This window comes from Coloeus monedula, assembly GCF_965178545.1.
Source record: "Coloeus monedula genome assembly, chromosome: 34".
In the NCBI taxonomy this organism is placed as follows: Eukaryota; Metazoa; Chordata; class Aves; order Passeriformes; family Corvidae; genus Coloeus; species Coloeus monedula.
Genome location: NC_138814.1, coordinates 702652 through 724949, shown reverse-complemented (window position 1 = coordinate 724949; position 22298 = coordinate 702652). Strand labels below are relative to the sequence as shown.

At 55.7% G+C, this 22298-nt stretch overlaps 1 protein-coding gene across 1 annotated transcript in view; it reads left to right on the top strand.

Annotated features, from left to right (window-relative positions):
• Window positions 1–22298, top strand: part of PPFIA3 (PTPRF interacting protein alpha 3) — a gene marked incomplete at both ends in the record, with an annotated part of 50331 nt that overhangs the window by 18456 nt on the left and 9577 nt on the right. Inside the window, 10 exons of the mRNA XM_082299851.1 lie at window positions 840–954; window positions 4009–4103; window positions 7277–7499; window positions 9834–9985; window positions 12135–12283; window positions 13900–13993; window positions 15035–15116; window positions 17317–17517; window positions 19476–19538; window positions 20120–20146. Coding sequence (XP_082155977.1) covers window positions 840–954; window positions 4009–4103; window positions 7277–7499; window positions 9834–9985; window positions 12135–12283; window positions 13900–13993; window positions 15035–15116; window positions 17317–17517; window positions 19476–19538; window positions 20120–20146 — 1201 coding nt within the window. The remainder of the gene's footprint in view (window positions 1–839; window positions 955–4008; window positions 4104–7276; window positions 7500–9833; window positions 9986–12134; window positions 12284–13899; window positions 13994–15034; window positions 15117–17316; window positions 17518–19475; window positions 19539–20119; window positions 20147–22298) is intronic.

Below are 22298 nucleotides of genomic sequence, written 5' to 3'. Positions count from 1 at the left end.
AATCCCCCCAATTTCACCCAAATTTCCCCCAAATCTCCCCAAATCTCCCAAATTCCCCCAAATGCCCCCAAATTTCCCCCAAATCTCCCAAAATCCCCCCAAATCCCCCCAAATCCACCCAAATCCCCCAAATTCCCCCAAATCCCCCCAAATCCCCCAAATTCCCCCAAATCCCCCCAATTTCACCCAAATCTCCCCAAATCCCCCCAAATTCACCCAAATTTCCCCCAAATCCCCCCAAATCTCCCCAAATTCCCCCAACTTCACCCAAATCTCCCCAAATCCCCCCCAAATCCTCCCAAATCCCCCCCAAATCCCCCTCAAAATCCCCCCAACTTCACCCAAATTTCCCCAAAATCCCCCCCAAATCCCCCTCAAAATCCCCCCAAATTCCCCCAAATTTTCCCAAATCCCCCCAAATTTCCCCCAAATCTCCCCAAATTCCCCCAAATTTTCCCAAATCCCCCCAAATTTCCCCCAAATCCCCCCAAATTCCCCCCAAATCCCCCCAAATTTCCCCCAAATCCCCCCAAATCCCCCCCAAATCCCCCTCAAAATCCCCCCAAATTTCCCCCAAATCCCCCCAAAATCCCCCCAAATCCCCCCCAAATCCCCCTCAAAATCCCCCCAAATTCCCCCAAATTCCCCCAAATTTTCCCAAATTCCCCCCAAATCCCCCTCAAAATCCCCCCAATTTCACCCAAATTTTCCCAAATCCCCCCAAATCCCCCCCAAATCCCCCTCAAAATCTCCCCAAATTCCCCCAAATTTTCCCAAATTCCCCCCAATTTCCCCCAAATCCCCCCTGACGGGGTCCCCGCCGCTCTGGGGTCCCCCAGGTCCCTCCCCGGCAGCGCCCTGGAGCTGCGCTACCCCCAGAGCCCCCTCGGGGGGGCGCCCCCGGAGCCGCCCCGCAGGAGCCGCAAGGGGCGCTGGGCCCCCCCCAGGGAGGAGGTGAAATGTGGGGGGATTTGGGGGGAATTCGGGGGATTTTGGGGAAATTCGGGGGGATTTTGGGGGAAATTCGGGGGGATTTGGGGGGATTTTGGGGAAATTCGGGGGGATTTGGGGGGAATTCGGGGGGATTTGGGGGGAATTCGGGGGAATTTGGGGGATTTTGGGGGGATTTTGGGGGGGATTTTGGGGGGATTTTGGGGGGGATTCGGGGGAATTCGGGGGGATTTTGGGGGGATTTGGGGGGAATTCGGGGGGATTTGGGGGGATTTGGGGGGATTTTGGGGGGATTTGGGGGGAATTCGGGGGGATTTGGGGGGATTTTGGGGGGATTTGGGGGGATTTTGGGGGAATTTGGGGGGAATTCGGGGGGATTTGGGGGGAAATTGGGGGGATTTGGGGGGAATTCGGGGGGATTTGGGGGGATTTTGGGGGAATTCGGGGGGATTTGGGGGGATTTGGGGGGAATTCGGGGGAATTTGGGGGGATTTTGGGGAGATTTGGGGGGATTTTGGGGGGATTTTGGGGGGATTTGGGGGGAATTCGGGGGAATTTGGGGGGATTTTGGGGGGATTTGGGAGGATTTGGGGGGATTTGGGGGGAATTCGGGGGGATTTGGGGGGATTTTGGGGGGATTTTGGGGGGAAATTGGGGGATTTGGGGAGAAATTCGGGGGGATTTTGGGGAAATTGGGGGGATTTGGGGGGATTTTGGGAAAATTCGGGGGGATTTGGGGGGATTTTGGGGGGATTTGGGGGGATTTTGGGGGGAAATTGGGGGATTTGGGGAGAAATTCGGGGGGGTTTTGGGGAAATTCGGGGGGATTTGGGGGGAATTCGGGGGATTTTGGGGGGATTTGGGGGGAAATTGGGGGGATTTTGGGGGGATTTTGGGGGGAAATTGGGGGATTTGGGGAGAAATTCGGGGGGATTTTGGGGAAATTGGGGGGATTTGGGGGATTTGGGGGGATTTTGGGGAAATTCGGGGGGATTTGGGGGGATTTTGGGGGGATTTGGGGGGATTTTGGAGGGGATTTTGGGGGGATTTGGGGGGATTTTGGGGGGAAATTGGGGGATTTGGGGAGAAATTCGGGGGGATTTGGGGGAAATTCGGGGGGATTTGGGGGATTTGGGGGGATTTTGGGGGGATTTTGGGGGGAAATTGGGGGATTTGGGGAGAAATTCGGGGGGATTTTGGGGAAATTCGGGGGATTTGGGGGGAGAAATTGGGGAAATTTGGGGGGATTTGGGGAAGAAATTGGGAGAATTTGGGGAAATTGGGGGAGATTTGAGGGGATTTTGGGGGGATTTTGGGGGGATTTGGGGAGAAATTGGGGAAATTTGGGGGGATTTGGGGGAGAAATTGGGAGAATTTGGGGAAATTTGGGGGGATTTGGGGGGATTTTGGGGGAGGAATTGGGGAAATTCGGGGGGATTTGGGGGAATTTGGGGGGATTTTGGGGGGATTTGGGGAGAAATTGGGAGAATTTTGGAAAAATCAGGGGGATTTGGGGGGATTTTGGGGGTGGAATTTCGGGGGTTTTGGGGGAGTTTTTTGGGGTCTATTTCGGTGATTTTGGGCTGGAATTTTGGGGTTTTCGGGCTGGAATTTCGCTGACTTTGGGACGGAATTTTGGGGATTTCGGGGTGGAATTTTGGAGACTTTGGGCTGGAATTTTGGGAGGTTTTGGGCTGGAATTTTGGGAGATTTGGGGCTGGAATTTCACTGACTTTGGGCTGGAATTTTGGGAGGTTTTGGGCTGGGATTTTGCGATTTTGGGGGTGGAATTTTGGGAGGTTTTGGGCTGGGATTTTACGATTTTGGGGGTGGAATTTTGGGAGGTTTTGGGCTGGGATTTTGCGGTGGGATTTTGGGAGGTTTGGGCTGGAATTTTGGGGTTTAGGGGCTGGAATTTCGCTGACTTTGGGCTGGGATTTTGGGAGGTTTTGGGCTGGAATTTCGGGGATTTTGGGCTGGAATTTCGCTGACTTTGGGCTGGAATTTCGCTGACTTTGGGCTGGAATTTCGGGGATTTTGGGCTGGAATTTCGGGGATTTGGGGCTGGAATTTCGCTGACTTTGGGCTGGGATTTTGGGCTGGAATTTCGCTGACTTTGGGACGGAATTTTGGGAGGTTTCGGGCTGGGATTTTGGGGATTTTGGGCTGGAATTTCACTGACTTTGGGACGGAATTTTGGGGATTTCGGGGTGGAATTTTGGAGACTTTGGGCTGGAATTTTGGGAGGTTTTGGGCTGGGATTTTGGGGTGGGATTTTGGGAGGTTTGGGCTGGAATTTTGGGGTTTAGGGGCTGGAATTTCGCTGACTTTGGGACGGAATTTTGGGAGGTTTCGGGCTGGGATTTTGGGAGATTTGGGGCTGGGATTTCGCTGACTTTGGGCTGGGATTTTGGGGATTTGGGGCTGGAATTTCGGGGATTTGGGGCTGGAATTTCGCTGACTTTGGGCTGGAATTTTGGGGATTTCGGGCTGGAATTTCGCTGACTTTGGGCTGGGATTTTGGGGATCTCGGGCTGGAATTTTGGGGATTTCGGGCTGGAATTTCGCTGACTTTGGGCTGGAATTTCGCTGACTTTGGGCTGGAATTTTGGGGATTTCGGGCTGGAATTTCGCTGACTTTGGGACAGAATTTCGGGGATTTCGGGCTGGAATTTCGGGGATTTGGGGCTGGGATTTCGGGGATTTGGGGCTGGAATTTCGGGGATTTTGGGCTGGAATTTCGCTGACTTTGGGCTGGAATTTTGGGGATCTCGGGCTGGAATTTTGGGGATTTCGGGCTGGAATTTCGCTGACTTTGGGACAGAATTTCGGGGATTTGGGGCTGGAATTTCGGGGATTTCGGGGTGGAATTTTGGGGATTTCGGGCTGGAATTTCGCTGACTTTGGGACAGAATTTCGGGGCTGATCCCCTCCCTTTCCTTTCCTTCCCCCCCCCAGGAGTGGGAGCGGGGGGGGCTCCCCCCCGAGGGCCCCCCCGAGGGCTCGGACGAGGAGGAGCCGCGGGGGGGGCCCGGGGCAGCCCCGGGGGGGGGTCCCGGGGCCGAGCCCCCCTCCCCCGGCGGACAGACGGACGTGCAGACCTTGGCGTTCATGCTGCAGGAGCAGCTCGAGGCCATCAACAAGGAGATCAAGTCAGTGCCCCCCTCCCCAAAAAAACCCCAACAATTTGGGGACCCCAAAAAACCCCCTCAAAATCCCCCAAATTTAGGGAAGCAAAAAAAACCCCCAAAATCTGGAGATATTCCCCCGATTTCTGTGCCTGGAAAGGCTCGAAAGAGTCAGAAAAGGAGCAAATCCCACAAAATTTGGGGACCCCCAAACCTCCCCGAGACACCCCAAAATCCCCCAAATTCAGGGAAGCCAAAAAATCTGAAAATCCTCCAAATACCCCCAAATTCAGGGAAGCCAAAAACCCCCCAAATCCCCCAAATTCAGGGACACCAAAAGCTCCAAAAAGCCCCAAAATCCCCCAAAATCAGGGACCCCAAAACCCCCCCCCCGAACTCCCCAAAATCCCCCAAATTCAGGGACCCCAAAAGAACCCCAAATCCCCCAAATTCAGGGACCCCCAAAAAGCCCCAAAATCCCCCAAAATCAGGGACCCCAAAAAGCCCCAAAATCCCCCAAATTCAGGGACCCCAAAAACCCCCCCCGAACTCCCCAAAATCCCCCAAATTCAGGGACCTCAAAAAGCCCCAAAATCCCCCCAAATCTCCCAAATTCATGGACCCCAAAAACCCCCAAATCCCCCAAATTCAGGGACCCCCAAAAAGCCCCAAAATCAGGGAAGCAAAAAACCCCCAAATCCAGGGATTCTGCCCTGATTTCTGTGTCGGGAAAGGCTCAAAAGCATCAAAAAAGGAACAAATCCCACAAAATTTGGGGACACCAAAAAAACCCAAAAACCCCCCAAAATTCCTCAAATTCAGGGACCCCAAAAAACCCAAAAATTCCCCCAAATTCCCCAAAATCCCCCAAAATGCCCCAAATTCAGGGACCCCAAAATCCCCCAAAATGCCCCAAATTCAGGGACCTCAAAAAGCCCCAAAATCCCCCAAAATGCCCCAAATTCAGGGACCCCAAATAAAACCCGAAGTCCCCCAGATTCAGGGACCTCAAAAGCTCCAAAAAGCCCCCAAATCCCCCAAAATCAGGGAAGAAAAAAAAAAACCCAAATCCCCCCAAATCTCCCAAATTCAGGGACCCCAAAAACCCCAAAATCCCCCAAATTCAGGGACCCCCAAAAAGCCCCAAACCCCCCAAATTTAGGGATCCCAAAAAGCCCCAAAATCCCCCCAAATCTCCCAAATTCAGGGACCCCAAAAAACCCCAAAATCCCCCAAATTCAGGGACCCCCCAAAAGCCCCAAAATCCCCCAAATTCAGGGACCCCCAAAATCCCCCAAATTCAGGGACCCCAAAAAGCCCCCAAAATCCCCCAAATTCCCCCAAATTCAGGGACCCAAAAAACCCCCAAAAAGCCCCAAAATCCCCCAAGGAAAAGGGCGGGAAAGGGGGAAATTTGGGGGACTTTGGGGCGATTTGGGGCTGGAAATTTGAGGGGTTTTGGGGAGAATTTTGGGGGTTTTGGGCCTCCCAAATTTTTAAGACCCCCCTAAATTTTTTTGGGATCCCCCCAAAATTTTGGGCCCCCCCCCCGGCTGATCCAGGATGACAAAAAGGGCAAATTTTGTGGGATTTGGGGTAATATTGGAGGGGAAATTTTGGGGTTTTTTTGGGGAGAATTTTGGGGATTTTGGGGAGAATTTGGGGGATTTTGGGGTTTTTGGGTTCCCCCATTTTTTAGGACCCCCCCCCCCAAAATTTGGGCCCCCCCCAGGCTGATCCCGGATGACAAAAAGAGCGAATTCGGGGGAATTTTGGGCAATTTGGGGCTGGAAATTTCATTTTTCGGTGGGAAAATTTGGGGTTTTTGGGGAGAATTTTGGGGTTTTTGGGCCTCCCAAATTTTCGAGACTCCCCTAAAATTTTTGGGGACCCCCCCCAAAATTTTTGCCCCCCCCAGGCTGATCCAGGAGGACAAAAAGGGTGAATTTGGAGCCATTTTGGGCTGGAAATTTCAGGTTTTTGGGGGGAAAATTTGGGGATTTTGGGGAGAATTTTGGGATTTTTGGGACTCCCAAATTTTTGAGACCCCCCTAAATTTTTTTGGGATCCCCCCAAAATTTTGGGCCCCCCCCCCGGCTGATCCAGGATGACAAAAAGAGCGAATTTTGTGGGATTTGGGGTAATATTGGAGGGGAAATTTTGGGGTTTTTTTGGGGAGAATTTTGGGGATTTTGGGGAGAATTTGGGGGATTTTGGGGTTTTTGGGTTCCCCCATTTTTTAGGACCCCCCCCCCCAAAATTTTGGGGCCCCCCCAGGCTGATCCCGGATGACAAAAAGAGCGAATTCGGGGGAATTTTGGGCAATTTGGGGCTGGAAATTTCATTTTTCGGTGGGGAAATTTGGGGTTTTTGGGGAGAATTTTGGGGTTTTTGGGACTCCCAAATTTTCGAGACTCCCCTAAATTTTTTGGGGACCCCCCCCTAAATTTTGGGGCCCCCCAGGCTGATCCAGGAGGACGAAAAGGGCGAATTCGGGGGGATTTGGGGCTGGAAATTTCATTTTTCGGTGGGGAAAATTTGGGGATTTTGGGGAGAATTTTGGGATTTTTGGGACTCCCAAATTTTTAAGACCCCCCTAAATTTTTTTGGGATCCCCCCAAAATTTTGGGCCCCCCCCCCGGCTGATCCAGGATGACAAAAAGAGCGAATTTTGTGGGATTTGGGGTAATATTGGAGGGGAAATTTTGGGGTTTTTTTGGGGAGAATTTTGGGGATTTTGGGGAGAATTTGGGGGATTTTGGGGTTTTTGGGTTCCCCCATTTTTTAGGACCCCCCCCCCAAAATTTTGGCCCCCCCAGTCTGATCCCGGATGACAAAAAGAGCGAATTCGGGGGAATTTTGGGCAATTTGGGGCTGGAAATTTCATTTTTCGGTGGCGAAATTTGGGGTTTTTGGGGAGAATTTTGGGGTTTTTGGGCCCCCCCATTTTTAGGACCCCCCCCCAAATTTTTTGGGGACCCCCCCCTAAATTTTGGGGCCTCCCCCAGGCTCATCCAGGAGGACGAAAAGGGCGAATTCGGGGGAATTTTGGGCAATTTGGGGCTGGAAATTTCATTTTTCGGTGGGGAAATTTGGGGTTTTTGGGGAGAATTTTGGGGTTTTTGGGCCCCCCATTTTTAGGACCCCCCCCCCAAATTTTTTGGGGACCCCCCCCCTAAATTTTGGGCCCCCCCCAGGCTGATCCAGGAGGAGAAGGAGAGCACGGAGCTGCGGGCGGAGGAGCTGGAGAGCCGCGTGGGGGGGGGGCTGGAGGGGACCCCCCCGGGGGGGGGAGGGGGGGGGCGGTTCCGGGGGGCTCCCCCCGCGCCCCCCCCCGCGCTGAGCGGCCCCGCCCTCGCCAGCCCCTCCCCCCCCAGCAGCGGCCGCTCCACGCCCCGCCCCGCCCCCCCCAGCCCCGCCCGCGAGGTGAATTTGGGGAGATTTGGGGAAAATTTGGGGAAATTTTAAGGGGATTTGGGGAAAATTTGGGGGAAATTGGGGGGAAATTGGGGAAAATTTGGGGGGATTTGGGGAAATTTTGGGGAATTTTAAGGGGATTTTTGGGGGATTTGGGGGGGATTTGGGGAAATTTCGGGGATTTGGGGGGATTTGGGGAAAATTTGGGGGGGGTTTGGGGGGAATTTGGGGAATTTTAAGGGGATTTTTGGGAAATTTGGGAAAAATTTGGGGGAATTTGGGGGGATTTGGGAAATTTTGGGGGGAATTGGGGGGAGTTTGGGGAAAATTTGGGGGGATTTGGGGAAAATTGGGGGGATTTGGGGGGATTTGGGGAATTTTAAGGGGATTTTTGGGGGATTTGGGGGGCAATTTGGGGAAATTTCGGGGATTTTTTTTTTGGGGGGGGGATTTGGGGGGAATTTGGGGGGATTTGGGAAATTTTGGGGGGAATTGGGGGGAGTTTGGGGAAAATTTGGGGGGGGTTGGGGAATTTTGGGGGATTTGGGGGGAATTTGGGGAAATTTCGGGGATTTGGGAGGATTTGGGTAAAATTTGGGGGGGATTTGAGGAAATTTGGGGGGATTTGGGTAAAATTTGGGGGGGGTTGGGGAGAATTTGGGGAATTTTAAGGGGATTTTTGGGGAATTTGGGAAAAATTTGGGGGAATTTGGGGGGATTTGGGGGGAATTTGGGGGGATTTGGGGAAATTTGGGGAATTTTAAGGGGATTTTTGGGGGATTTGGGGAAATTTCGGGGATTTTTTTTTTGGGGGGGGATTTGGGTAAAATTTGGGGGGGGGTTGGGGAGAATTTGGGGAATTTTAAGGGGATTTTTGGGGGATTTGGGAAAAATTTGGGGGAATTTGGGGGGATTTTGGGGGGATTTTGGGGGGATTTGGGAGGATTTGCGGGGGATTTGGGGGGAATTTGGGTGAAGTTGGGGGGATTTGGGGAGATTTGGGGAGATTTGGGGGAATTTGGGGGAATTTGGGGGGATTTGGGGGAAATTTGGGGGGGATTTGGGGGGGATTTGGGGAGATTTGGGGGAAATTTAGGGGGGGTTTGGGGAGAATTTGGGGAATTTTAAGGGGATTTTTGGGGAATTTGGGAAAAAATTGGGGGAATTTGGGGGGATTTGGGGGGAATTTGGGGGGATTTGGGGAAATTTGGGGAAATTTTAAGGGGATTTTTGGGGGATTTGGGGGGAGTTTGGGGAAATTTTGGGGATTTGGAGGGGTTTGGGTAAAATTTGGGGGGGGTTTGGGGACAATTTGGGGAATTTTAAGAAGATTTTGGGGGGATTTGGGGGGGAATTTGGGGAAATTGGGGGGATTTGGGAGGATTTGGGTAAAATTTGGGGGGGATTTGAGGAAATTTGGGGGGATTTGGGGGGATTTGGGTAAAATTTGGGGGGGTTTGGGGACAATTTGGGGAATTTTAAGGGGATTTTTGGGGGATTTGGGAAAAATTTGGGGGGATTTGGGGGGAATTTGGGGGGATTTGGGAAATTTTGGGGGGAATTGGGGGGAGTTTGGGGAAAATTTGGGGGGGGTTGGGGGAATTTTGGGGGATTTGGGGGAAATTTGGGGAAATTTCGGGGATTTGGGAGGATTTGGGTAAAATTTGGGGGGGATTTGAGGAAATTTGGGGGGATTTGGGTAAAATTTGGGGGGGGTTGGGGAGAATTTGGGGAATTTTAAGGGGATTTTTGGGGAATTTGGGAAAAAATTGGGGGAATTTGGGGGGATTTGGGGAAATTTGGGGAATTTTGAGGGGATTTTTGGGGGATTTGGGGGGGAATTTGGGGAAATTTCGAGGATTTTTTTTTTGGGGGGGGATTTGGGTAAAATTTGGGGGGGGGTTGGGGGGATTTGGGGAATTTTAAGGGGATTTTTGGGGGATTTGGGAAAAATTTGGGGGGATTTGGGGGGAATTTGGGGGGATTTGGGGAAAATTTGGGGAAATTTGGGGGAATTTGGGGGAATTTGGAGGGATTTGGGGGGAATTTTGGGGGGTTGGGGAAATTTGGGGGGAGTTTGGGGGGATTTGGGGCGGATTGGGGGCGGATTTTGGGGACTTTGGGGGGATTTTGGGGGGGATTTTGGAAATTTCTGGTTTGGGTGGATTTGGGGGAATTTGGGGTGGATTTGGGGGGGGGGGTATTTTGGGGGGAAATTTTGGGGTTTGGGGGTGGGGGGGTGGGGTGGGAGTGGCACAAAATGAGGCGAGGGACCCTCCCCCAAAAGTCGAGGTTTTCCACCCAAAAAATTCCAGGATTTTGCCCCGAATTTTCCAGAACCACGTCCCGAAGGAGGAGCCGCGGGGGGGGGCGGAGGAAAAGGGGGGGGGTCCCGGAGACCCCCCCGGGCCCCCCCGAACCCCCCGAGCCGAGCGGGGGGGGGGCCCCACCCCGGCCGGGCTGGAGGAGGGGCGGGACCCCCGAGCGGGGTCAGTTTTGGGGGGGTCCTGGGGGGTCTTGGGGCGGAATTTGGGGTCCCTGGGGGGGATTTGGGGGGGTCCCGGGGGGGGTCTTGGGGTGGAATTTGGGGTCTGGGGAGGATCTGGGGGGGTCCCGAAGGGGATTTGGGGAGGGGTTGGGGTCGAATTTGGGATCCCTGGGGGGTTTGGGGGGGTCCCGGGGGGGTCTTGGGGTGGAATTTGGGGTCTGGGGGTTCCCTGGGAACGATTTGGGGGGTCCTGGGGGGGTCTTGGGGTCAAATTTGGGGGTCTGGGGGGTCGCGGGGGGGTCTTGGGGTGGAATTTGGGGTCCCTGGGGGGGATTTGGGGGGGTCCCGGGGCGGTTTTGGGGTGAAATTTGGGGTCTGGGGGGGTCTTGGGGGGGTTTTGGGGAGTCCTTGGGGGTCTTGGGGTGGAATTTGGGGTCTGGGGGGGATCTGGGGGGGTCCCGAGGGGGATTTGGGAGGGGTTTGGGGTGGAATTTGGGGTCCCTGGGGGGGTCTTGGGGTCGAATTTGGAGGTCTGGGGGGTCGCGGGGGGGTCTTGGGGTCGAATTTGGGGTCCCTGGGGGGGATTTGGGGGGGTCCCGGGGCGGTTTTGGGGTGAAATTTGGGGTCTGGGGGGGTCTTGGGGGTGGAATTTGGGGTCTGGGGGGTTCCCTGGGAACGATTTGGGGGGTCCTGGGGGGGTCTTGGGTTAAATTTGGGGTCCTGGGGGGGGATTTGGGGGGTCCCGGGGGGGTCTTGGGGGGGAATTTGGGGTCTGGGGGGTCCCTGGAGGGGATCTGGGGGGGTCCCGAGGGGGATTTGGGGAGGGGTTGGGGTCGAATTTGGGGTCCCAGGGGGGATTTGGGGGGGTCCCGGGGGGGGTCTTGGGGTGGAATTTGGGGTCTGGGGAGGATCTGGGGGGGTCCCGAGGGGGATTTGGGGGCGTTTTGGGGTCGAATTTGGGATCCCTGGGGGGTTTGGGGGGGTCCCGGGGGGGTCTTGGGGTGGAATTTGGGGTCTGGGGGTTCCCTGGGAACGATTTGGGGGGTCCTGGGGGGGTCTTGGGGTCAAATTTGGGGGTCTGGGGGGTCGCGGGGGGGTCTTGGGGTGGAATTTGGGGTCCCTGGGGGGGTCTTGGGGTGGAATTTGGGGTCCCTGGGGGGGATTTGGGGGGGTGCCGGGGGGGTCTTGGGGTGGAATTTGGGGTCTGGGGGGTCCCTGGGAACGATTTGGGGGGGTCCTGGGGGGTTTTGGGGTAGAATTTGGGGTCCCTGGGGGGGATTTGAGGGGGTCCCGGGGGGGTCTTGGGGGGGAATTTGGGGTCTGGGGGGTCCCTGGAGGGGATCTGGGGGGGTCCCGAGGGGGATTTGGGGAGGGGTTGGGGTCGAATTTGGGATCCCTGGGGGGTTGGGGGGGGTCCCGGGGGGGGTCTTGGGGTCAAATTTGGGGGTCTGGGGGGTCGCGGGGGGGTCTTGGGGTGGAATTTGGGGTCCCTGGGGGGGATTTGGGGGGGTCCCGGGGCGGTTTTGGGGTGAAATTTGGGGTCTGGGGGCGTCTTGGGGGGGTTTTGGGGTCTGGGGGGGTCTTGGGGGGGTTTTGGGGAGTCCTTGGGGGTCTTGGGGTGGAATTTGGGGTCTGGGGGGGATCTGGGGGGGTCCCGAGGGGGATTTGGGAGGGGTTTGGGGTGGAATTTGGGGTCCCTGGGGGGGTCTTGGGGTCGAATTTGGAGGTCTGGGGGGTCGCGGGGGGGTCTTGGGGTCGAATTTGGGGTCCCTGGGGGGGATTTGGGGGGGTCCCGGGGCGGTTTTGGGGTGAAATTTGGGGTCTGGGGGGGTCTTGGGGGTGGAATTTGGGGTCTGGGGGGTTCCCTGGGAACGATTTGGGGGGTCCTGGGGGGGTCTTGGGTTAAATTTGGGGTCCTGGGGGGGGATTTGGGGGATCCCCGGGGGGTCTTGGGGTCAAATTTGGGGTCCCTGGGGGGGATTTGGGGTCGAATTTGGGGTCCCTGAGGGGGTCCCGAGAGGGATTTGAGGGGGGGAGGTTTTGGGGGGGGTCCCGGGGGGGTTTTGGGGTCATTTTGGGGTCCCTGCGGGAGGTTTTGGGGTGGAATTTGGGGGTGTCGGGGGTGACGCCCCCTCCCCAAATTCTCCCAGGCTGGTCCCCGAGGGTCCCGGCGCCCCCCCCGACCCCCTGCACAAGACCCCCCCCAAAAAGAAGAGCATCAAATCCTCCATCGGGCGCCTCTTCGGCAAGAAGGAGAAGGGGCGGCTGGGCCCCCCCCCGCGGGACGCCCCCTCCCTGGGTGAGACCCCTCCCCAAATTACCCCGAACCCCCCCAAAAAAAACCACCCAAAAAACCCAAAAAACCATGAAAAAACCAGAAAAAAACCACGAAAAAAACAGAAAAAACCCCCCAAAAATCCCAAATCGGCCCCCCCGCGGGACGCCCCCTCCCTGGGTGAGACCCCTCCCCAAATTACCCCGAACCCCCCCAAAAAAAACCCCCCAAAAAACCCAAAAAACCATGAAAAAACCAGAAAAAAACCACGAAAAAAACAGAAAAAACCCCCCAAAAATCCCAAATCGGCCCCCCCGCGGGACGCCCCCTCCCTGGGTGAGACCCCTCCCCAAATTACCCCGAACCCCCCCAAAAAAAACCCCCCAAAAAACCCAAAAAACCATGAAAAAACCAGAAAAAAACCACGAAAAAAACAGAAAAAACCCCCCAAAAATCCCAAATCGGCCCCCCCGCGGGACGCCCCCTCCCTGGGTGAGACCCCTCCCCAAATTACCCCGGACCCCCCCCAAAAAAAAAAAAACCAAAAAAACCCCAAAAACCAGGAAAAACCCCGAAATTAAAACCAAAAAATCCCCCCAAATCCCCCCAAAAAATCCCAAATCCGCCCCCCCCGCGGGACGCCCCCTCCCTGGGTGAGACCCCTCCCCAAATTACCCCGGACCCCCCCCAAAAAAAAACCCCCAAAAAACCACGAAAAAACACTAAAAAACACAGAAAAAAACCCCAAAAAGACCCCAAAAAAATCCCCCGCAAAACCCCCAAATCCCACCAAAAAATCCCAAATCCTCCCCTCCTGCGGGACGCCCCCTCCCTGGGTGAGACCCCTCCCCAAATTACCCCGGACCCCCCCCAAAAAAACCCTCAAAAAGCCCCCCCAAAAAACCCAGGAAAAAAACAGAAAAAAACCCCCAAAAATCCCCCCAAAACCCCAAAAAATCCCCCCAAAAAATCCCAAATTCCCCCAAAAAATCCCAAATCCTCCCCCCCCGCGGGACGCCCCCTCCCTGGGTGAGACCCCTCCCCAAATTACCCCGGACCCCCCCCCAAAAAAAACCCCAAAAATTCCCCAAACGCCCCCAGGGTCCCTATTTTGGGGGGGGGGGGGGGGGATTCTTTTGGAATTTTGGGGGGTTTGGGGATTTTTTGGTGTTTTTGGGATTTTTGGGGATTTGGGAATTTGGGGAGGGGTCTCACCAGTGCCCCCCACCCCCAGCCGGGACCCCCTCGGACGAGCTGGGCCCCTCCAGGATCGCTTTTTTAGGGCGGGGGGTCCCCATTTTTGGGCGGGATCTCCGTGATTTTGGGGTGGATTCCTGTGGAATTTTGGGGACTTTCGGGGTTTTTTGGGATTTTTTGGGATTTTTGGGATTTGGGAATTTGGGGAGGGGTCTCACCAGTGCCCCCCCCCCCCCCAAGCCGAGACCCCCTCGACCCTGGTGGGGTCCCTGTTTTGGGACCATTTTTGGGTGGGATCTCTGTGATTTTGGGGCGGATTCTTTTGGAATTTTGGGGATTTTTGGGGTGTTTTTTTTTATTTTTTTGGGGATTTTTTGGTGTTTTTGGGATTTTGGGGATTTGGGAATTTGGGGAGGGGTCTCACCAGTGCCCCCCACCCCCAGCCGGGACCCCCTCGGACGAGCTGGGCCCCCCCGACGCGCTGGGCCTGGCCAAGCTCCCGGGGGGGGTGGACAAAGATCGGCGGAGCAAGAAAAAGTGAGGGGGGGGAACCCCAAAAACTCCCAAAATTCGGTCTGGGGAGGGAATTTGGGGGGATTTGGGCGGATTTGGGGATTTTGAGGGGGATTTGGGGGAGTTCGCGGGGGATTTTGGGAGGATTTAGGGGATTTGGGGGGATTTAGGGAGGATTTTGGGGGGATTTGGGGGAGTTTGGGAGGATTTTTGGAGGAATTTGGGGTGGTTTGGGGATTTTGGGGGGATTTGGGGGGAGTTTGGGGGGATTTGGGGGGAATTTGGGGAGTTTGGGGAGATTTTGGGGTGGATTTGGGGGGATTTGGGGGGATTTGGGGGACGGGGGAGTTTGGAAGGGATTTGGAAGCGTTTGGGAGGATTTGGGGGGATTTTGGGGGATTTTGGGGGGTTTTGGGGTGGATTTTGGGGTTTTGGGTGAATTTGGGGAGGGGTCTCCGCGGGCACGAGCTGCTGGAGGAGCCCTGAGCCTCGGGGGCTGCTCTGGGGGGGGATTTTGGGGTCTCTGAGGGGTTTGAGGTGAATTTGGGGTGGATTTTGGGGTGGATTTTGGGGTGGATTTGGGGGATTTTGGGGTTTTGGGGTGGATTTTGGGGGATTTTGGGGTGAATTTGGGGGATTTTGGGGTTTCGGGGTGAATTTGGGGAGGGGTCTCCGCAGGCACGAGCTGCTGGAGGAGCCCTGAGCCTCGGGGGCTGCTCTGGGGGGGGATTTTGGGGGTCTCTGAGGGGTTTGAGGTGAATTTGGGGTGGATTTTGGGGTGGATTTGGGGGATTTTGGGGTTTTGGGGTGGATTTTGGGGTTTTGGGGTGAATTTGGGGGATTTTGGGGTTTCGGGGTGAATTTGGGGAGGGGTCTCCGCGGGCACGAGCTGCTGGAGGAGCCCTGAGGCTCGGGGGCTGCTCTGGGGGAGGATTTTGGGGTCTCTGAGGGGTTTGAGGTGAATTTGGGGTGGCTTTTGGGGTGGATTTGGAGGATTTTGGGGTTTTGGGGTGAATTTGGGGGATTTTGGGGTTTCGGGGTGAATTTGGGGAGGGGTCTCCGCAGGCACGAGCTGCTGGAGGAGGCCTGCAGGCAGGGGCTGCCCTTCGCCGCCTGGGACGGCCCCACCGTGGTGTCCTGGCTCGAGGTGAGGGGGGGACCCCAAAATTTGGGGAGAAAAAGGCGGAATTTGGGGGGGGAAACCCCGAAATTTGGGGGGAAAACCTCGAAATTTGGGGGGGAAACCACGGAATTTGGGGGGGAAATCCTGGAATTTCGGGGGGAAACCCCTGAAATTTGGGTGGAAAAACCCGGAATTTTCGGGGAAACCCCGAAATTTTGGGGGGAAACAACGGAATTTGGGGGAAAATCCTGGAATTTTAGGGGGAAACCTTGAAAATTGGGGGGAAAACCAAAAAAAACTGGGGAGAAAACGGCGGAATTTGGGGGGAAGACCCCAAATTTTGGGGGGGAACCTCAAAATTTGGGTGGGAAAAAATGGAATTTGGGGGAAACCCCAAAAATTGAGGGGAAAACCCTGAAATTTTGAGGGGAAAAAGTGGAATTTTGGGGAAAAAGTGGAAATTTGGGGGGAAAAAACAGAATTTTGGGGGGAAACCCCTGAAATTTGGGGGGAAAAAATGGAATTTGGGGAAAAACCCGAAAATCTGGGGGAAATCCTGGAATTTTGGGGGGGAAACCCCGAAATTGGGGGGGGGGGGAGAGGAATTTGGGGGAAAAACCAAAAAATTGGGGAGAAAATGGCGGAATTTGGGGGGAACACCCCAAAATTTTTGGGGGAAAACCCCGGAACTTGGGGGGAAATCCTGGAATTTTGGGGGGAAACCTTAAAAATTGGGGAAAAAAAAGGAATTAGGGAGGAAGACCCCAAAAATTGGGGGAAACCTCGGAATTTTGGGGGTAAAAAACTGGAATTTTGGGGGAAAATCTCAAAATTTGGGGGGAAAAAATGGAATCTGGGGGGGGAAATCCCAAAATTTGGTTGGAAACCTCAGAATTTGGGGGGGAAATCCCAAAAATTTTTGGGGAACACCCTGAAATTTGGGGGGAAAACCCCGGAATTTGGGGAAAACCCGGAATTTTGGGGGGGAATCAGGAATTTGGGGCTGGGGTCTTCTTAGGGTGGGGCGGACCAGGGGTCTGGGGGGTCCCCCACCCATTTTTGGGGACCCCAGACCCATTTTTGGGGGTCCCCAGGTGTGGGTGGGGGTGGCCTGGGGTTATTCTGGGATGGAGATCCTGGGATTTTTGGGGGTTTTGGGGTTTTTTGGGATTTTTGGGGGGATTTTGTTTGGATTTTTTGGGTTTTTTTTGGCTTTTTTGGGGTTTTTTTGGGATTCTCAGGTACCAGGGCACCCCTCACCCATTTTTGGGGACCCCAGCCCCAATTTTGGGTGTCCCTGGGTGCGGGTGGGGCTGTCCTGGGGGTGTCCTGGGGTTATTCTGGGATGGAGATCCAGGAATTTGGGGGGGGGGGGTTGGGATTTTTTGGGGGGGGGGTTTTTTGCCTTTTTTGGGGGTTTTTGGGGTTCTCAGACACCGGCGCTCCCCCCACCCCATTTCTGAAGACCCCAGACCCATTTTTGGGTGTCCCCAGGTGTGGGTGGGGGTGGCCTGGGGTTATTCTGGGATGGAGATCCTGGGATTTTGGGGGGTTTTTGGAGGTTTTGGGGGGTTTGGGGGTTTTTTGGGGGGGATTTTGGGGGTGATTTTTTTGTTTTTTGGGGGGGGATTTTGGGGTTTTTTTTTGGGATTCTCAGGTACCAGGACACCCCCCACCCATTTTTGAAGACCCCAGACCCATTTTTGGGTGTCCCCAGGTGTGGGTGGGGGTGCCCTGGGGTTATTCTGGGATGGAGATCCAGGGGGTTTAGGGTTTTTTTGGGGGGTTTTTTGGGTTTTTTTTTTTTGCTTTTTTGGGTTCTCAGACACCGGGGCTCCCCGCCCCCATTTCTGAAGCCCCCAGCCCCAATTCGGGGGTCGTCCCGCAGGTGGGGGTGGGGATGCCAGCCTGGTCCTGGGGCTGTCCTGGGGTTATTCTGGGATGGAGATCCAGGGATTTTGAGGGTTTTTTGGGGTTTTTTTGGGGGGTTTTCGGGGTTCTCAGACACCGGGGCTCGCCCCATCCATTCTTGAAGACCCCAGCCCCAATTTTGGGTGTCCCCAGGTGTGGGTGAGGGAGTCCTGGGGTTATTCAGGGATGGAGATCCTGGGATTTTGAGGGTTTTTTGGGGGTTTTTTTGGGGGGTTTTCGGGGTTCTCAGACACCGGGGCTCCCCGCCCCCATTTCTGAAGCCCCCAGCCCCAATTCGGGGGTCGTCCCGCAGGTGTGGGTGGGGATGCCAGCCTGGTACGTGGCCGCGTGCCGCGCCAACGTGCGCAGCGGGGGGGTCCTGGCCAACCTGTCGGACCCCGAGATCCAGCGCGAGTTGGGGATCTCGCACCCCCTGCACCGGCTGAAGCTGCGCCTGGCCGTGCGCGAGATGGTGTCACTGACCAGCCCCTCGGCACCGCCCTCATCCCGCACCGTGAGTGTGCAAATGAGCATGCAAATGAGCATGCAAATGAGCGTGCAAATGGGGAATCCATAGGGGAATCCATAGGGGAATCCATGGGGAGGGGTCTCACAGGGGGATGGTGTCACTGACCAGCCCCTCGGCACCGCCCTCGTCCCGCACCGTGAGTGTGAAAATGAGCATGCAAATGAGCATGCAAATGAGCGTGCAAATGGGGAATCCATAGGGGAATCCATAGGGGAATCCATGGGGATGGGGGAATTGGGGAGGGGTCTCACAGGGGAATGGTGTCACTGACCAGGCCCTCCTCACACACCGTGAGTGTGCAAATGAGTATGCAAATGAGCGTGCAAATGAGCATGCAAATGAGCGTGCAAATGGGGAATCCATAGGGGAATCCATGGGGGAATCCATGGGGATGGGGGAATTGGGGAGGGGTCTCAGACAGGGGGATGGTGTCGCTGAGCAGCCCCTCGGCACCGCCCTCATCCCGCACCGTGAGTGTGCAAATGAGCATGCAAATGAGCATGCAAATGAGGATGCAAATGAGCGTGCAAATGAGGATGCAAATGAGCGTGCAAATGGGGAATCCAGGGGGGAATCCATGGGGATGGGGGAATTGGGGAGGGGTCTCAGACAGGGGAATGGTGTCACTGACCAGGCCCTCCTCACACACCGTGAGTGTGCAAATGAGTATGCAAATGAGCATGCAAATGAGCGTGCAAATGGGGAATCCATAGGGGAATCCATAGGGGAATCCATGGGGAGGGGTCTCATAGGGGAATGGTGTCACTGACCAGCCCCTCGGCACCGCCCTCATCCCGCACCGTGAGTGTGCAAATGAGCATGCAAATGAGGATGCAAATGAGCGTGCAAATGGGGAATCCATAGGGGAATCCATAGGGGAATCCATGGGGATGGGGGAATTGGGGAGGGGTCTCACAGGGGAATGGTGTCACTGACCAGGCCCTCCTCACACACCGTGAGTGTGCAAATGAGTATGCAAATGAGCATGCAAATGAGCGTGCAAATGGGGAATCCATAGGGGAATCCATGGGGGAATCCATGGGGATGGGGGAATTGGGGAGGGGTCTCACAGGGGGATGGTGTCGCTGAGCAGCCCCTCGGCACCGCCCTCATCCCGCACCGTGAGTGTGCAAATGAGCATGCAAATGAGCATGCAAATGAGGATGCAAATGAGCGTGCAAATGGGGAATCCAGGGGGGAATCCATGGGGATGGGGGAATTGGGGAGGGGGATTTGGGGTCTCGCAGGGGGATGGTGCCACCCCCCAGCCCCTCCTCACACACCGTGAGTGTGCAAAAGAGTATGCAAATGAGCATGCAAATCAGTATGCAAATGAGTATGCAAATGGAGAATCCAGGGAGGAATCCATGGGGGAATCCATAGAAGGGTTGGAATTGGGGTTTTAATAAGGGGGGTTTTTAATTAGGGAGCTTTTAATTAAGGGGATTGAGGAAGGGGTTTTAATGAGGGGGTTTAATTAGTGGGGGTTAATGAGGGGGATTTAATTGAGGGGGTTAATGAGGGAGGTTTAATTGAGGGGGTTAATGAGGGAGGTTTAATTGAGGGGGTTAATGAGGGGGGATTTAATTGAGGGGTTTAATTAGAGGGGTTTCATGTGGGGGGTTTTAATTAGGAAGCTTTTAATAAGGGGGATTTATTGAGGGGTTTTAATGAAGGGTTTTAATTAGCGGGGTTTAATGAGAGGTTTTAATTAGCGGGGTTTCATGAGGGGGGTTAATTAGGGGGCCTTAATTAGCGGGCTTTAATGAGGCAGTTCTGCTGCACGAGGGTTGGGGGGGGGAGCAGGGATCCCCCCCAGTTCCCCCCATGACGTCATTCCCTCATCCCGATGACGTCATTCCCTCGACACCCACCGGTGACGTCATTCCTCGCCCCGATGACGTCATTTCCCGCCCCGATGACGTCATTTCCCGCCCCCGCAGTGCACGGGGAACGTGTGGATGACGCACGAGGAGATGGAGTCGCTGCCGGCCACGCCCAACGCGGTCAGGGCGGCTTTTGGGGGCGATTCGGGGGATTTTGGGGAGCCCCGAGCCCTCTGGGGGGGATTTTGGGGAGATTTGGGGGGGATTTTGGGGGATTTTGGGGAGCCCCGACCCGTCTGGGGGGGATTTTGGGGAGATTTGGGGGGGATTTTGGGGGATTTTGGGGAGCCCCGACCCCTCTGGGAGGAATTTTGGGGGGATTTGGGAGAGATTTTGGGGGATTTTGGGGAGATTTGGGGGAATTTGGGGCAGATTTTGGGGGATTTTGGGGAGCCCCGACCCCTCTGGGAGGAATTTTGGGGAGATTTGGGTGGGTTGGGGGGGGCTTTTGGGGGATTTTGGGGAGATTTGGGGGGATTTGGGGCAGATTTGGGGGGATTTTGGGACCCCATGACCCCTCTGAGGGGGATTTTGGGGAGATTTGGGGAGATTTTGGGACCCCATGACCCCTCTGGGGGGGATTTTGGGTTTTTTTGGGGGGGGATTCATGGGATTTGGGGAGCCCTGACCCCTCTGAGAGGGATTTTGGGGGGATTTTGGGGGATTTTGGGACCCCTGAACCCCCTTTTTTGCCCCCCCAGGAACCGCGGGAGATCAGCTGGGAGCAGGTAGGGGGCGGGGCTTGAACCGGGGGGCGGGGCTTGAACGGGGGGCGGGGCTTGATGGGGCGTGGCTTGGGGGCGTGGCCTGAGCCGGGGGCGGGGCTTGAGCCGGGGGCGGGGCTTGAGCGGGGTCCTGGCAGGGAAAAGGGAGGTGGGGAATTGTCACAGCCAGGTCCTGGCAGGGATAAAAAAGGTGTGGGGTGCCCTGGGGGGTTTTGGGGGGTCTCCAACCCCAGGTCCTGGCAGGGCTATAAAAGTCGGGGGTACCATAACCAGGTCCTGGCAGGGCTATAAAGGTCAGGGGTGCCATAGCCAGGTCCTGGAAGGGTTATAAAGGTCGGGGGTGCCATAACCAGGTCCTGGCAGGGCTATAGAGGGTCTCATAGCGAGGTCCTGGCAGGGATAGACGGTCTCATAGCCAGGTCCTGGCAGGGCTATAAAGGAACAGGTTTCTCATAGCCAGGCCCTGGCAGGGCTATAAAAGTCGGGGGTACCATAACCAGGTCCTGGCAGGGCTATAAAAGTCAGGGATACCATAGCCAGGTCCTGGCAGGGCTATAAAGGAACAGGCTTCTCATAGCCAGGTCCTGGCAGGGCTATAAAGGAACAGGTTTCTCCCAGCCAGGCCCTGGCAGGGATATAAAGGTCGGGGGTACCATAACCAGGTCCTGGCAGGGCTATAAAGGAACAGGTTTCTCATGGCCAGGCCCTGGCAGGGCTATAAAGGTCGGGGGTGCCATAACCAGGTCCTGGCAGGGTTATAAAGGTCGGGGGTACCATAACCAGGTCCTGGCAGGGATAGAGGGTCTCATAGCCAGGTCCTGGCAGGGCTATAAAGGAACAGATTTCTCCCAGCCAGGCCCTGGCAGGGCTATAAAGGTCGGGGGTACCATAACCAGGTCCTGGCAGGGCTATAAAGGTCGGGGGTACCATAACCAGGTCCTGGCAGGGATATAAAGGTCGGGGGTACCATAACCAGGTCCTGGCAGGGATATAAAGGTCGGGGGTACCATAACCAGGTCCTGGCAGGGCTATAAAGGTCGGGGGTACCATAACCAGGTCCTGGCAGGGCTATAAAGGTCGGGGGTGCCATAACCAGGTCCTGGCAGGGCTATAAAGGTCGGGGGTGCCATAACCAGGTCCTGGCAGGGCTATAAAAGTCGGGGGTACCATAACCAGGTCCTGGCAGGGCTATAAAGCTCTGGAGCAGCCCGGGGCGGTTGCGGGGTGTCCCCAGCGTGTCCCCGCCCCCCGCAGATCCTGGCGCACGGGGACATGAACCACGAGTGGGTGGGGGAGGGGGGGGTCTCATAGCCAGGTCCTGGCAGGGCTATAAAGGAACAGGTTTCTCATAGCCAGGCCCTGGCAGGGATATAAAGGTCGGGGGTGCCATAGCCAGGTCCTGGCAGGGATATAAAGGTCGGGGGTGCCATAGCCAGGTCCTGGCAGGGATATAAAGGTCGGGGGTACCATAACCAGGTCCTGGCAGGGCTATAAAGGTCGGGGGTACCATAACCAGGTCCTGGCAGGGCTATAAAGGTCGGGGGTGCCATAACCAGGTCCTGGCAGGGATAGAGGGTCTCATAGCCAGGTCCTGGCAGGAATAGAGGGTCTCATAGCCAGGTCCTGGCAGGGATATAAAGGAACAGGTTTCTCCCAGCCAGGTCCTGGCAGGGCTATAAAGGTCGGGGGTACCATAACCAGGTCCTGGCAGGGCTATAAAGGAACAGATTTCTCCCAGCCAGGCCCTGGCAGGGCTATAAAGGTCGGGGGTGCCATAACCAGGTCCTGGCAGGGCTATAAAGGTCGGGGGTACCATAGCCAGGTCCTGGCAGGGATAGAGGGTCTCATATCCAGGTCCTGGCAGGGATATAAAGGAACAGGTTTCTCCCAGCCAGGTCCTGGCAGGGCTATAAAAGTCGGGGGTGCCATAGCCAGGTCCTGGCAGGGCTATAAAGGTCGGGGGTACCATAACCAGGTCCTGGCAGGGTTATAAAGGTCGGGGGTACCATAACCAGGTCCTGGCAGGGCTATAAAGGTCGGGGGTGCCATAACCAGGTCCTGGCAGGGCTATAGAGGGTCTCATATCCAGGTCCTGGCAGGGATATAAAGGAACAGGTTTCTCCCAGCCAGGTCCTGGCAGGGATATAAAGGTCGG